Below are 17,466 nucleotides of genomic sequence, written 5' to 3'. Positions count from 1 at the left end.
TTTTTAATGAACTGGTTCACAAAACCGCCCGAAGTGGACTGAAACCTAAAACATTTTCAGTCAAGAGATGTAAATGAATTTAAGTATTGTTTAGTGTAACTAAAACTTATATTTATCTTCTAAATTATTGATATGTTCAAGAGTTCAAACAACTGAACCGTGACTTGTGAAATTACAATAAAAAATCTAATTACAATAAAACTCTCATGTACATGTTGATGTTATTACGTTGTGATATAAAAGAATCATTGAAATGGTCGTTTAAAATTTTGGAAAGACCTTTGTCACATGGGTGAAGCGTCACCATTGTGCTATTGGCCAGTTGAGATGTCAGTCAAGGCGCGTCTGCTGGCGAGTTGAACTGAATGACAGCCCCGTGCTTCAGCAGTGTATGTACCAAACAAAATGGGAATTATATCCAGTTAACGCACTCTAGCCACAGCTTTTTTTTAAACGTAGTGGCAGATAATTAAAGACCAGTTTTGAGAAGATCTGTTTCATTCTAAATCAAGTTGTGATTGATAGAAGTGAACTTAAGACAAAAAGAGTTAGTGGTTTAGTCACGAATGGCTTTCGATTCAGTTGGCAGCGACAGAGGCGGAGGTGAGGCTGCGTGGATCATGCATCAGCAGATGCAGTCTGATCCTAAGTCATCCTGGCCTTCCAGCTACAACTCGGAGAACAATAACTGGAACAACGGCATGGTGAGTCTTTTGTCATCTGATACTGGTAGAGGTCGCTAGGAGAGATAGCATAGAGCATTTCCAACCATTTTTATCGCTCACACGGCAAAGCAACGAGCTGTACGCCACTGACTCAACAGAATGGCCCGCGGGGTTTGTTAGTAAATCATCAGGCAAAACCACATGCTTTCTGTCTTGCATGCTCGGGTTTGCATGGACACTGGATAGTATTGTTTACTAGCGCAAATAAGTATGACTGCTATAGAAACGCTCGTTTAACGTGAAAGGTAAAACTGTTGCAACGCGTCATTACACATGGATTTCATTCACAGCTTGTGTAGTCCCACCTTAAGTAACCTGAGTTTAAATACCTTAAAAAGGCCATGTCGGTAAAGCTGGACTGTGTTCTTAGTTTATTCCCTGGATAACTTCTTCGTGAGCCTGAGCATTAACAGTTACCACTCACTGTTTTTGAGTACGGACAAAATGTGTTTCTGTATCACTCAGTATGGATCATCCTCATCAGATAATACAATTACTTGTCAAATATGTATTCTAAATGTTGACCATTCCGGCATTCACTTCGAATGAATGAATTTAGGCTACAGGGTAGTTTCAAAATGATTTAAAATCTATTTTCCATCAGAAAATCTCACGGTGCTAACTGAATGATTCTGTACATCACACGTGTTAAATGTAGTAGCATTTGTTTTTCTGGTGTTGCTATAGTTACTCAGGGGTGGAAAGAGTACTGAAGAAATATACTCAAGTAAAAGTACCATTACTTTCCAAAAAATGTAGTGTGAGTTAAGTAAAAAGTACTTGCTCAAGCATAAAAGTGTAGCTTATTTAAAAGTTCTCATGAGTAGTGAGTACTGAGCTCACTACCTCCTTATATAATCAACAGTACACTGCAATTTAAAAATGTAGAAAAACTGTACATACTGTAATTCACATTATCTTTTGCTGTTTGTATCTTTTCTTATGAGAGTTTTTGTATAGTTTTTGTATTCTGTTCTGAAGATTTATATATTATGAGAAACAGTAGCTTGCTTAGTGTTCATTAAGGCCTTACAACTTTAAATCTAATCTTTTCATACAGAGATTAGTTAAAAAGAGAGGGCGAGAGAGCCAATTTCTCTCCAGAACTGCGCCAGTTTTAGCGTTTTGTGATAAAGTAATGAGTCGGGCTCAAATTGATATGGTAGTAGAACTGACACCAGTGTTACTGTTCATATCACTGTGTATAATATAAGTGCTGAGGCAGCTCCTGAGCTGAAGTTCAGAAATGATAACGTTTCATTTCCGACATGCTGTAAGTGGTAGACCAATCACAACAGACTGGGCCGTCTGACCAATCAGAGCAGAGTAGGCTTGTGGAAAGAAGGGTTTTAGAGAGACCGAATTTTGAACGAACTGTTTTCAGACTCTTTGAGAAATAAGGTGATGTGCAATGTATATTATGAGAAAATGAATGTGTTTTTTGACCTTAGATGCATGTAAACCTATTGTAGGAGACCTCCAAAACAAAATGAGGCACCTTTTAAAGGGTTAGTTCACCCAAAAATGAAAATTCTGGCATTAATTACTCGTTCCACAACTGTAAGACCTTCGTTCATCTTCGGAACACAAATTAAGATATTTTTGATAAAATCCAATGGCTCAGTGAGGCCTCCATTGACAGCAAGATAATTTACACTTTCAATGCCCAGAAAGGTACTAAAGACATATTTAAAACAGTTAACGTGATTACAGTGGTTCAACCTTAATGTTATGAAGTGACGAGAATACATTTTGTGCGGCAAAAAAACAAAATAATGACTTTTGCAACAATATTTTGAAACACTGCTTCATGAAGCTTCTAAGCTTTACAAATCAGTGGTTTGGAGTGTGTAACTGCCAAAGTCACGTGATTTCAGTAAACGAGGCTTCGTTATGTCATTAAGTGATTCGATACGGTTCGAAATTGCAATGGTTCACCACTGGGGGGCGATGATCTCTGTGAACCCATGAATCAAGTCTATAGGTTTTACCTGATCTCTGATCAGTTTTATACATTTGTAGACGTTTTAATTAGACAATTAGTAGGCATATAATTAAAAAGAATAATAGTAGTTAATAGTCTCTTATTGGCCTGTTTAGCTGAGCCATCCAAGGAACAAACAAAACAAGCCCTGAAGATTGATAAAAGGCATTTTATACATTCACTTGATATTCAATCTTATTATATTATTTATAGATTTTACTTTCAATAAAACATTTGCAGTGGGTTTGTAAAAGATGTTTATTTGCATGAGTTTTTATAGAAAATCACTGTTCTGACCAGGATTCGAACCCAGTCGAGAAAAAACTATCCACTCCCCCACACACTTCCTTGTTTGGCACAAACAACATGTATGGTATAATTCATCAACGCTTGTCTGAATCGTTGGCAAGATTATTTCAGATCAACACGTGCATGTGACCAATAAGTGTCAGCGTGGAGACGTTTGAGAAGTTTCAGTGTTCACAAAGCCTCGCACAGCCCATCACTAGTTCACAGAGATCATCGCTGGTTCACCCCTGTGGTGAACCATTGAAATTTTGAAATGTTTCGAAACCCTTATGACATAACGAAGCCTCGTTTACTGAAATCATGTGACTTTGACTGTTTGATACACGCTCCGAACCACTGATTCGAAACAAAAGATTCGTAAAGCTTCGAAGCTTCATGAAGCAGTGTTTCGAAATCACCCATCACTAGATATTGTTGGATAAAGTCGTTATTTTATTTGTTTGTTTTTTGGCACACAAAAAGTATTCTCGTCGCTTCATACCATTAAGTTTGAACCACTGTAGTCACATGAACTGTTTTAAATATGTCTTTAGTACCTTTCTGGGCATTGAAAGTGTAAATTATCTTGCTGTCAGTGGAGGCCTCACTGAGCCATCAGATTTTATCGAAAATATCTTAATTTGTGTTCCGAATATGAATGAAGGTCTTACGGATGTGGAATGACATGAGAGTGAGTGATTAATGACAGAATTTTCATTTTTGTGTGAACTAACCCTTTAAAATAGCATAATAGGGGCACTCTAATATTTTGTCTGACCACATCTATAACTGTATCTGCATGTACTCATTTTTACTTTAGGAATCTCAGTATCCTGGCTACTCAAATTATTGGTACCCCCAGTCACACACAGCAGGACCTTACGGCAACTCGTACCCCCCTGGAACAGAGGTCAACGGACAGGCATCATACAATCACCAGGTACTGCCAACACTTCATTCTTATGCAACACCCTCTGTCAGTTAAATACATAGCAGACTTATCTAACTTCACTCTGCTGTGTCCTTTTCAGGCAATGTCAGCCTATCCCAATGGGGTGTACAGTCCAGCACAATACTCCACGAGTATGCTACATCCTTCCAATCCATTCTACTGCAGTGACCAGGTTCCTTCAAGACAACCTCAGTATCACAACCAGACCTGCCCTGAACAAAATGTGAGGGGCTCGGCTCCTCCCCCTTACCCTGTACCTCACTGCCAAGGGGTAAATTCAGTTACATATAAACATAATATATGAATGTAAGTTTGGTTTTGCACCAATCGACATTTCTGGGTCAATTGCAAATAAGAGTTCCCATGATACAAAAAAAAGAAATAAATTATGTAAAAATCTAGTAAAAAAACATGTTCAAAGTTCTGCACGTGTTAGCCCCTACCAGCTATGTTATCATTAACTAAAACTATTAAAATGCATTTTTGGTATTATTTGGCATATTTTTATTATTATTATATTCCTTGAAAAACTTAACGTAAACAAAAATTAGAAATGTTGGCTTGGTATCCAACTGAAATTACTAAAACTGAAATAAAAATAAATTAAAGATAAATAGAAATATTTAAAAAAATATATATAAAAATGACAAAAGCACATTACCTACTAAAACTTAAACTAAAATTGAAATGAAAAAAAGCTAATTCTAAATGTTAATAAATACTATAGTATATAAATAATAGTAAATAACACTGGGGTGTACACATTGTGATCATTATTTTCAAAATATAATCTGTAGTTAGGAAGTATTTTTTTAAAAATATCATGAATTATTCATTCATAAATGTCATTACATTTTTGAGAGTCACACCACAATTTACAAACTGAACTAACCTTCTCATATTATCAAATATTTTAAAGTGCCCCATTATGCTTTTTCAAATATTACCTTTCATGCGATGTGTAATGTAGCTGTATGTGAATGTAAACGACCTGCAAAGTTGTGAAGCTGAAAGTGCATGATAAATAAAGTTATTGTCTCTCAAAAGAAGGAATCGACTCTGAACAGCCTAAATGAGTCGTTAGGAATTCGAATCCCATTGCGTGATGGCCACACATCACAAAGTAACACATTTGCCTAATGCCCGCCATGGTCTTCACTGGCTGCCCGTGAATGTCTACTTTGACCCACCCTCAAACACTGTAGCTAGTTCGTGGTGTATTTATGTCAAGACGATGCTGTTTTCTGCTCAGCAAAAGCAAATTTTCTTTGTAAACACTCCCAAAGATGAGGATTTGAAGAGTCAGTGGTTAAAATTACCACAGCGATACAACAGCAGAATAACATTTTCATGATTGTTTCTCCTTGAGGTCTAAATGGGATTTATAAAACACCATTAAAGATAGGACAATAGCCACTTTATTTGGACCAACTTGCTCCTCAGAATCACAGCCTGCAAGTATGATTAATTATGGATAAGTAGTATCACTGAGAAACGTCCTGCTCAAGTCGTTCTTGCAATGGAGTTTTGGGTTGAATAACTAGTTTTTCCAGTGTTTGGGCGTTTGTTTCCGCATGCGGTGTAAGCCAGTCACAACAGACTGGGCCCTCTGGCCAATCAGAGCAAAGCAGGCTTGCTGGGGCTGCACAATGATTAATCGTGATTAATCGTGTCAAAAATAAAAGTCTGTGTTTACGTAATATATGTGTGTGTTCTGTGTATAATTACTATGTATATATAAATACACACACATACATGTATATATTTGACTGAAGCATCGGACGAGTCGTTTGAGAATCATTGAAAAATGTGGTGATGTGCAATGTATTATGAGAAAATGAAAGTGCAAGTAAAACTGTTATAGGAGACCTCCAAAACAAAATTAAGAACCTTTAAAATAGCTTAATAGAGTCACTTTAAGAGACTTATTGACCTTTGAATTCCTCCCTGTATTGATTGCACCACATGAAAAAAAATCTCTCATTCTCAGTTCTTTCTGGTCTTCTTTTTCCTCTTAGGCTCCTGGCTACCCAGCAGGATCTTACCCACACTATGGAGAAGGATGCCCTCCAAATGCCCCCTACCCCAACCAGCAGCCCATGCTCTCACGACCCCAGCATGAAGCCTGGTCCCACTCTGGAGGGTATGGGCCTACGCCGCCCCAACAGCAGTGGCCGTCCAATACCCAGACACCCCACGGCCACTACGGCAACCATGTACGACCACCTCACCCCCCGCCGTGGCAAGGACCTGCACCGCCTCCATATGAACACAAGGTATTTGTGGTGTTTTACATACATGTATTAATGTTCATTTTAGCAGTAGAATAAAAGTTATATCACACATTTTCTGCCGCTGAATAATGTTTCCAAATTTGGCCAGCCAAAGCAAATGTAATAATATTTGTTTTTTCTTTAAGATGATTGTGATGCCATATGGCAATAATTAATTTCTACTAATTTCCTTGTTATTCAGAAAAAAATACAATATATTGCACTATGGGAATTAAAAGGGTTGGCCTTAAGGTAGCCAATGATGTGCTGTTTTTAATTCACATGACATTTGAATGTCCCACAAAAACTCTTTCCCACTGTCATCCACACATGGAAGACACCTGTTAAAGTGCTCCAGAAATTGCTCTATTTACCTAATTTCTAAACATCTCTTCTCAAGGCGGATTTGTTTGCATCATCCTTGATAAGTAAATTAGAAAGTTTTATTCACAGATCAACTTTGTCTAACATAGTTTTACTGTAAATTGAGAAAATATCAATGTTGCCATATGGCAATGTTGTAACACTATGGAAAAATAGGTATGTTGCCATATGGCAACGCTGTACCACAGTGGAATTGCAGTAATGTATTTCCCCATTGGGATTTTTTACAGATAGTAGCATCAACAATATAATTGCTGTTATTTATTTATTTTGAAGTGTTTTTTGTAGTATAGTTATATTTATGTATAAAAAAACAAAATTACTTCTTCTGTTCAGAAAATGAATACAGCAATATTTTACAGAAAGGGCAATAGAAAGAGTGCAGAGTTAGCTCTTCCACGTGATGAGAGTGAGGATGAGTTAGCCAAATGATAGGGAATGATAGAGATTAAATGATAGTGATCTACTTATTTTTGGTTTGCATGAGTTCCAAGTATATAAATCTATCAATTTCTAAAAAAAAAATGTGCATTTAAATAGAAAAGAAAATCATAATTTTATAGAAAAACTACTTTTTTGACCATTTTCCATTGCGGTACAGAGTTGCCATATGGCAACGTTTCCCTAAGTACACCCCAAAAATATTTTTTTCAAAAAACTTTTTTGATTTGCATAATTGAAGCTATTTCATGTAATAAAAACTTATTTGAAAAAATATTTCATGGTTATAACATAATGCATACCATACAGGGTTAAACTGAAGGAGAAAAGTAAAATGAAATAGAGGACCTCCTTCTGCTCTTTTAAGAAAATCTTCCCTTTGTTGTTTCTAGGCTAGCACTGGTGTTAAAGGTCATAAGTCAAAAGACATTAAACTTTGATGTGAAGGTGTTGAGGAAAAGTTTCTAAAAATGTTTTAAATACTGTTGTGTCTGAAATGTGCTATACATAAATCATTATGGAATCAGTATAGAAAATCACTATGGTGGTATAAATAATGGTAAATTGAGTCCTGCGAACTACATCACTGTACTTTTTAAAGTCGTCATGAAATTGCAATTCACCCAATCTATACGTTTAATTTTTTAACTTTTTTACCACATTTTTTATGATAATGTCATAACTCGATTTTCCAGTAAAAAGGACTTCTCCAGTCCCAAGCCATCAGTGTTTTTTTTTTTTTTTTTATGCAATTGACTGCAAGGTCGCATTCAGATCTTTTTATTTTTGCATTTATCTGTCACACTACTCACAAAAAGTCTTAGGCCACCATTAGATGTTGTTTTAGCAATGGTATAATGACCATATATAATTATTTCTCAGTCTCTTTATTAGAATATAACCAGAAAATACAGGAAATATGTATGCAGTATTAAAAAACAGAAAGAAATCAGAAAAAAATGGCTTCTATAGGCTAAAGTCGCAAGTATTTAGTGACCTCCCCTTACACTTGAATAATAGCAGGAACCTGGCTCTCTTAAACCTAAATGGAATGGAAAAGGACTGGAAGGCCAAGAAAACTTTCAAAATCTGATAAGTTTCTCGAAGTTTCGTCTTTGAGAAACTGGAAGAAGTCCAGGAGGTCACACTAAATACTGATTTTTGCTGAAAGAAGCCATTTTGTTCTGATTCTTTTTTCTTTTTTTTTCTTTTCTTTTCTTTTCTTTTCTTTTCTTTTTTGTTTTTACAAATGTCCTGTATTTTCTGTTTGTGATCTTAATAAAGAGAAAAATAAATATGGATGGTCATTAAAACATTTATAAAACCACAAAACTGGTGGTGGCCTAAGACTTTTGCACAGTACTATATGTCACAATACAGAACAAAAGATCTCTTGCTACTTCCGTTCCATCACGACTTTAAATCAAAGGATTATTCTGTATTTAGAAATAGTTCACCCAAAAATGAAAATTGTGTTTCCCTGGAAAAATAAAATGGCATACAGGTTGGGAACAACATGAGTGTTAGCAATGACTAATTTAGTAATGATTAATAATTTATAATTAGTAATAATTTTTGGTGAACTATTAAAGATTATGGTAGGTCATAGAAATGACAATATTACAGGTTGGCATCTTAATGTTTGTCATGCTGAATTTAAAGACATCAAGCTCTATTACATGCAAGATTAAAATTGAGCTAAAGCAAGTTTTGGCATTGTCAAGCTGCAGTCTTCATCTCTATGTCCTGGTGTACATGATAGTGTGTAATTGATTATTGAATGATTAATAATACACACTGCGCGTCACCTCTGTCTTTCAGAGCACGCACACAAAACCAAGGCCATGGCGAGGCCAAAATCACATCTACATTTATTACTTAGATTTTAGTTGGACAAAAACATTTACATGACATTTTATAAAGACAAATTATTGATTTAGTCTGCCAGATATTGAACTTCTAAAGTGCATGTAAACGTACTGACTGGCACTTAGGCGAACATGAAGTGGGAAGGCTTATTTAACAGTTAAGAGACTGCTGGATTCACCTCATGTAACCCCTCCATCCCTCCCAAAGCTGATTACATAAGACAGCTCAAATCTCCCACAATCAGAACATGTTACTGTACATCACATGGGGGTATACTATATTTGCCGTATAGTCTCATTTTAATAGTAATTTCCTTTTTTCTGCAAGAAATGAAGGTGTACAAAATAAGGGAATCTTAATCTCCGACTTTTAGTTGTTCAAAAAGACTTCCAGTTGTACTTCCTGACCAAAAACCCAAAGTATACTTCAGTTTTGATGCGAACACTTAACTTATGTGTACAGCCAAAGACATAGCCTTTCAAAATATATATTTGATAATGTGCAAAAACAGACGCATGACACATTTGCACTAGGTTTCATTCTTGTCCAGTGTCTGTGCTATTTCTCTCCAGAAGTTGAGTAACAAAAAATGTCTTTCTACCCTAGTGAAAAATAAATATACTAAAATGTATTTGAAATACATTTATTTTATGCTAAGTATACTACAAATGCATTTACACATTTATGTACTTAATATAAATACCCTGCAATTGTACTTTTAGTTTACTAAATTGGTATACTTAAAGTCTGCTAAATTGGAACAAGCATTTTTGTGATGAGGTCCAACTAAAGATATACTTAAGTATATTTGTTTGTGCTAAAGTGAAACTATTGCAAGTATACTTTAGGTACACTTTAAATATCTTGCATTCAATGATCATACTATCCCTACTAATAGTGATATTAAACACATTTTAGGCTTAATATTAATAAATATGCATTGTGCAATAAAGAAGAACTCCAAATAAAGTTTAATTAAAATATTTATGTCAGTAAGTCTCAAGCAATATGTCAGTAAATATATTAATGTTAATATATTATATATTAATATATTAATTTTCTCAACGTCAAGCACCTAACTCGGAAGCTCTTAAGAAAATCCAAAATTACCAAATCTCATAATTATGAGTTGTGCTGATGAGCATGTGCAGTTTATCTCATAAATACATTCTTTCTGACATGACTTGAAAACACAGTAACTGCTAAAGCTAAACCTTGACCCCCACTGGCCTGCCCCAACGTCCTAACATTGGTTGAACCAGAAGTTGACACATATAGACCACTATGATCTATGTTTCAAACACGCCATCACACTCACCAACAATCGGTTTTGCTATACTTTTGCCAAACAACTGAACACAATTGAGTGCACACTATTGGGAATCTGTGTTGCAGATTTGGCACATTTCTCAGAAGGAAACCTTTAGAGTCTCATTGTAACTAAAGACACAAGTCTCAGCGTGTATTTCAAATCTGAGAATGATGACATTATTTTTAGATGATGCTATATGCTATAAGAGACTTTCTTTTTTGCAAACCAAAGAAAATGTGAGATATGAAGTAAAACAGCTAGTTTGTTTTTCTGCTAAAATGTGCTGTAAGGGCAGAATTTCCAAACAAAACTTTTGCCTACAGCTCAAATGTAACAATGAGCAATTTGCAAAGAAAATTATTTAATTTGTTAAATATTTAAGTACTACTACAGTCATTTATTTTTGTTGAATCCTCTGTTGATCTTTTATGATTAAATGTACAATTCAATGAACAGTATTTGAGTTCTACTTGAGTATAAAAATAGTATTGGCCTAGATAAAAGTTTACAGAAAATGTGTTTTCAGTTGCAAAAAAAATAATCATGAAGTCAGTTTTATAATTATAACCTTTACCTTTTTAATAATTTGCCCACACTTTGAATATCAGGTATTTTTTACAAATATTTACTTACAAAAGTAAATATTTGTAATTATGACATAAAGAAAACAGTCATATAGTCAGTTTGAAACATACCTGATCAGAAGTTTTACTCCAATGTACATGTAATACACTTTTCCTATTAATGCTACTTTAATGGCCTGTTCCACTTTAAAATATGGACTGCAGCCCTTTGGGCTGTCAAAATATTATGAATTATTAAACAAATTATTAAACTGATCCTGACCAGTCCTTAAAAAATACACAAAAAGTTAAAATGTGAAAGGTTAACTGTATAAAAAGTAAGTCATTTCTTTTTTTTTTTTTTTCCTAAGTGAGGAAGTACATACATACATAGATATATACATACATAGATACATACATACATGTACTTTTACACACAAACACACACAGACACACACAAACACACACACACACACACACACACACATACATATATATATATATATATATATATAATACAGAGATAGGATCCTAGGTTCTTCTTGGCATTTCCAATATTATACGTATACAACCATTACATACCACAAAACAGAAAATGTATTCCATAAAAGTAGTCTACAACAGTGTCACCATTTATGTAGCCAAAGTAAACCTAACCAAAGTAAATCATTTCAATTCATGCTTCACATTTAAATCCGCAGCGTAATGCGAAACCGCCAAATCATTTCATTGAGTTTTACGTCAGGAGCAGTTGTGCAGTACATTGAGAGTTGAAGCGCGCAGAGACGATGGGGAGAGAAATGTTACAGATGGTTTATTGCATCCGCACGCACTGAAACACAAGTGGTTCTGCACGTTCACATTTTTCCACCAACAAACGGAACAGTATGTGTTTCAGTGCGTGCACAAGAATAAAACTAATGTTATGCTGGTTTATGCAATTGCTTCATGCTGCGTTAATGACAGATCATATCAAGTAAAAGTGAAGCAAAACATTCTTGATATTTAATGTTGCTTCTGCTCGTTTTATTTCTTTAAAAGCTTAAAGTTTAACACACTTCCGTGTTCTGTACATGTCGTTTGGCGTTTTTCACGCACTACTTACTATGCACCACCGCCTATATTGAGACTTTTCTCAGTGATTCGCAGTCTTTTAATCCATATAATTTGTGCTGTCATTAATGAAAAAATCTGTTTGCTTATACAGTAGCTGTACTTGTAACATTATAAAGAGAACACAAAGTAACCCCAGTTTTGAGCAGCCCATATCTACGTGGTGGCGCAACATGTAAAGCGAGAGCTCTTGTGTAACAGCAGCCCGGGTTCGATTCCAGCCTGTACTGGTTCCTACATTCAATATACATATATATCTGTTCCTATTGTCTCACTGATGTTCACTGGTTAAACAAGTTACTGGTATACTAAGGATTTTTCTAAAAGGCAAATTCTTAAGCTGTGCCATTATTTATAAAGATTACTTTATTGTAGCTTATTTGAAGCACTATAATGATACCATTAGCACACTTCAAGTTTATTTGAAATGCCATTGCAATGTGTTTTAAAATAATTAAAAGTCAGTATAATATTAATGTATGTTCAACACTCTTACAGTGTAATTGAATTGCAATTCTAATGTCACCAAAATACATTTGAAGTTTATGCTGAGTAAATTCTGCATTTCAAAACTTAAACACAAGAGTATATTTAAAGTGTACTTAAGTATACTTGAAATAGTTCCACTTTAACACAAACAAGTATATTTAATACAACTTTGGTTGAACTTCAGCACTGCTTTAGGACAACTAAAATGCATTTAGTACAAAATTTGTTGTTCAAATTTAGCAGACTTTAAGTATACCAATTTATAGTGTGCCACAAATTCATTTATACTAAAGTACATGCGAATAAATTGTGCTTAAGTATACTATTTTTTTTCACTAGGGTACTCATTTAAACTAGATTTGCGGTTTTCTCTTAACCCCCTCACACAAATGCTCATCAACTCAGGAGTCTATTGTTGTTGTTCCATCCCTTTTTCGACTGTAAAAAAAAGGGCCCAGGCCAGTGTTGCCACCATGTGGACTATTTGTTGAGGGAATTGATTTTCGGACTTAACACATGCAAAACCCACTTTGTGGTTTTGGAATTGGTATATTGTGTAATATTAAGTGTTTATTTTTATCTAAATGAATATCTGTCTCTTAGGATCCACCATATCACAGTCAGCCTCATATGCACCCTCGAAACCAGCCTCCAGGCTCCAAACCACGTGCCAGCACTCCAAACCCAACTCCACCACCACCCAAACCCGCCCAGTTCAGTGCTCCACCTCAAATCTACACCAAGGGTCCCTCTGGAGGTGGAGGACCTGAGATCAAACCAGCCCAGAATGAACAACCTCCAACGTCTTCCCGCCCAGGGTCGTCCACCCCAGCCCCATTAAGTGATAATCCCGGCCTGGCTCGAGTTCATCTGGTTCTGGCTAGAGTTCAGCTCCTCCAAGAGGATGTGGATGAGTTTGTGGGGAAAAAGACGGAAAAGAGCTACCGGTGTCTGGAGGAACTTTTGACAAAAGAGCTGCTGGAATTGGACTCGGTGGAAACCAATGGGCAGGATGTCGTTCGACAGGCTCGCAAAGAGGCCGTTCAGAAGATCCAGGCCATCTTAGACCGCCTTGAGAAAAAGGCTTTTTAATAACAGGGTGGAATGATGATGGTTCTGGATGTTCTTTTGTTGCTTATTCTTTTTAATGATCTTTTCTCATGATCAGAGAATAGGATTTTCAGTTTCCCAGTTAGTTGCATTAAATTGAAAAATGTTTTTGGGTCATGTATCCTAATGACGGTAATGTATTAGTCAAAATACAGGCGCAATATGTCCTAATCATTGCAGTGCCATACTCGAAACAGCCTTCTGCCATCCAGCAGTCTGACATCTACTCATGTCAGATTAAACATAAGTCTCATTGCATAACACGTCTTAAGATTTTCTTTTTTTTTTTTTTTTCTTGAGTCTATTCAGACTGAAAAAATAAAACGGCTAATTCAACCACATTTTAATATTTCCAGGGTTTTTTGGTAGCACAACTTTTCAAAATAAAAAAAGCCTCCATTGCTCATTTTGCACTTGTTATATTGTTTAACACTGCTATTATACCAATACATTCATGATTTTATTGTAAAATATCTTGATTAATAAATAAAGATAGGTCAGTTTTTGGTAACTCGCTCTTAATCCATTTAATTTCACCCACTTTCTTTTTCTTTTGTACTAGTTTCTTCATTTGTTTCATTCAGTCACATTCTTCATGGAAATGTATGTTGTTCAGCAAAAAAGGTCCATTCTCCACTGTTAAAAGTGTAGCGATGCATGAAACACCACGCAAATTCGTGTGAAAAATGTTGAGGGGGAAATGTTCTGCCTTTGCGCAAAACTCCCGATAGTGCGTATTCCTCTTGAAATGATTTGATGTCACTGGCAAAATTTCGCAGAGAAACTGTAAATGTGAATATCTGAATACACACGCTAGTTTTCATACTCAATCATTGGTCTGTCTTGTCCAAGCTGAGTGTTATAAACCCACAACCTGGACGGATTTTAGACCAGCTCTCACTGCCATCGGATCCATAGTTCCCCGCTACTATTTTTCCAGGCCTGCGTCTGGAGTTTAAAGACCCTTTGAAATCTAAATAACTATTTTGTGGATTTTACACCAATGTCAGTTAGCTTTGAGACCATCTACATGCTAATGTACTGCTAAAAGTTGACAAACCTTCAGTACCACCTGCCTCTAACAAGCAATATTGAGTAGCAAATCATGATTTTCCTAGGCTGTGATGTAAACTAGGCTATTTTATAAAAAGACAAGCCCTTTGAACTTGTTTTAATACGAAAAAAAAAAATTGCATTCATCAAACCATTTCATGGGGTTTCTAAAATGTTTAATAGACCTGTATCTCAATGCATCTTTTCAATGCACCTCCATCTCAGTTCACCTTTTACAGTTTTTCTCAATTGCTTTGGCACATTTTTTCAAAACAGCCTTAACATTTTCTAAACTGTAAGTTCAATTGTCACAACTGTTTGCTGGAACATTGGAACTCTATTGCATGTCTGCAAAATGTAGTTACTCACCCAAAACATTTAATTCATGCTTCAAAACCTAGTTATTGTGTCAGTAAATCGGCCAATGCCATCAAAATAAATAAGTATTTTTGTCATCGTGTTAGCCACACTGGTCAAAATGTTTAGATGTTTTTTCAATATGGAAATATGTTATATACAAAGTGTATGTGTTTTCTACTTTTTAGTTGACACTGACTGCTTTCTACACTGTACAAGAATGTCAGTTTTGTCTAGATGAATTCTCCTGTGTCTCACACTGAGCTTTTTAGATACAGATTTCAGCAGTAGGTAAAAATTTACTAGGAAAAGTCAATACTGTAGTACACAAAAAGAAAATGGGCATTTGGTCAAACTTTATATTAGGTGTGCCTGTTACAGTGTACTTATTTATTGTATTGCAAAACATTTGTGCTTCTATTTAGGTGGATATGGGTAAGGTTAGATGTATAGGTATGTTTAGGGGTAAGGGAATAGTGAACAGTGTAATTACAGCTGTATTTTTTTATTTTTTTTAAATACAATGTAAAACTTTTAAGTGCATTGTATCAAATGATTCATTTACAGTAAATGTTAGTACAAAGTAGTTAAAGACACCTAATATAAAGTGGGACCAAACATTTTGATTTACACAGCACATTTATTGTTGAAGACATGTCTTACATGTAAACTGGAAATTCACAGTTGCTTGTTCTTTTTTTTTTTTTTACATATTCTATACAGTATGTCTTTCCCTAACACCACACATTCTTACATATCTTCCCATTGCTCTTCCACGACAAGCAACTGTGTTTAGTCAGTTTATATATGTAACACATTTCTACAAAAATAAACTGCTGTTGCTGTTTAGGGATTTAGACGTTCCTGCAAGTTCAACAGTAGCAATGATTGTGCTGGGAAAACTCCATATAGCCTATTGTATGCTTCCAAACTTGATTGGTTGATAGGTGAGATTGTGATTCCTATTACATTACAACAGCAGCCCATTTGCCAGTTTAGCAGACATCACAAATATTCCATGTCATAGGTATTTATGTAATATACATGCATGTCTAACAGATTTTGATAACTGAACGGATCATTTTACATGCAATGGCTCACACGATGAAAGAATGTTTAGTTGTGAAGAGTTGTTTTAGTTAAGTTGTGAATAGTTTGACAGTTTCACTGAGAATCCACTCATCAGTTTTGATCAACAAGCCATGTGTATTTAGATATTGTGCAAATTGTATACAATTGTATTTAGTCTTTTGAACATATGTGCCAAAACACATGCAAATTGCTTAAATCAATAAGAAATCCAAATCTGATGTGAACAGAAACAAATTGTTCAGAGACCTGAACTTATTGTTTTGAGAAAAAAAAAGTCTTGTTCGAGAATTGAACCAAAGCGACTGAGATGAACTGTAATACAGGCCATTGAGTTAACATTTTTGTTTAAATCCTGCAGTTTGGAGGACTTTTGGGTATTGTTTGTTTCTTTTTCTTTGTGAGACTATTGATTTGTAGCTGATTCAATGGATGCATCTACGTCAGTGTTCAGGTGGCAGCAGCCATTGACGTGGCTGATCTCCAGGCCTGTTTACAGTCAAACAGTGGGCCTTTTTTAAAAAGACATTAAGGAATAATATATCATTTCTATCTGAAAGACTGGAGTGGGGATGTGGACTATGGACAGACCATCAGCACTTCTCCATGGAATAAAAGCTCCCTTTAAATTCACTACATTTAATACTTTGCACCAAAGTCACTGACATCACGGACCGTCCAACAGGTCTTCCTCCTACCACAAGGACTGTTTTGTAACCAGAAAAAACAGTGCCATAATATCAGCAGGTGCTTTTTCATACCACAGCAGAGAAGTATCTCAAATACAAAAAACAAAAAAAAAACAAAACTGCAAATCAACTGAGCTCTGCATGAAGTATCAGATTCCATGTTTATCTTTATTGTATGTGTTTTCTGTTTTCCTCTGTAAATGATCTCTTATATATTCCTGAAATTGTTTATTAGATTAATCTTTACAGGAAAAAAAAGAAAAGTATATTTGTATAACGAATATATTGACAACTCAATTCCCAAATAAGGACCAAAAACCTGCCTGCTGAAGTCCCCAATGTAATGCATGTTTTTGAACACAAGCAGGGGCTGTTTCTCCATAATGTTGTAGGACTGAATAAAGGTCAACTGACTGTAGGGTCTCTCATATTAAACATCAAGACATTCAAATTATTGTGTCTTCGGCTCTTGACATAACTTTACAGTAAACAATGTATGAATTTATATTTATACCGATAAATAGCTTCACTGTAGTAGTAGCTCATTTGAACAAAATATTTACTCACAGTTAATCAACCCCTAATAAAAAAAGAGAAAAATATGTACTTTCTTATTGCCAAAATTTAGCATAACGAATTAATTAAAATCATTTATGCTTACTGACAATTATTTACTGTTCCTAATGTGCTTAAAACAATTAGATTTGCATTTTATGAAAGAAATATCCCGAGGTCAATTCTGAAGTCGGCCTAAGTGTACATTTTCTGTTTTGGT

At 35.2% G+C, this 17,466-nt stretch overlaps 1 protein-coding gene across 2 annotated transcripts; it reads left to right on the top strand.

The window, feature by feature from the left end:
• Positions 1-262: 262 nt before the first annotated feature.
• On the top strand, positions 263-17,142 carry bag4 (BCL2 associated athanogene 4). Of its 2 annotated transcripts, XM_051901956.1 has the most exons (6): positions 263-389; positions 583-704; positions 3,818-3,937; positions 4,029-4,220; positions 5,968-6,225; positions 12,997-17,142. In XM_051901956.1, the coding sequence occupies exons 2-6, from the start codon at positions 621-623 to the stop codon at positions 13,483-13,485; spliced, it is 1,143 nt and encodes a 380-aa protein (XP_051757916.1). In that variant the 5' UTR covers positions 263-389; positions 583-620; the 3' UTR covers positions 13,486-17,142. The 2 variants fall into 2 exon arrangements, with proteins under 2 accessions (XP_051757916.1, XP_051757915.1); XM_051901955.1 differs by having other exon boundaries at positions 291-704.
• Positions 17,143-17,466: the final 324 nt, after the last annotated feature.

The sequence above is a fragment of the Ctenopharyngodon idella genome, chromosome 8, assembly GCF_019924925.1.
Source record: "Ctenopharyngodon idella isolate HZGC_01 chromosome 8, HZGC01, whole genome shotgun sequence".
Lineage (NCBI taxonomy): Eukaryota > Metazoa > Chordata > Actinopteri > Cypriniformes > Xenocyprididae > Ctenopharyngodon > Ctenopharyngodon idella.
The sequence above is the reverse complement of the archived record's forward strand: the minus strand, read 5'-3'. Positions and strand labels throughout refer to the sequence as shown.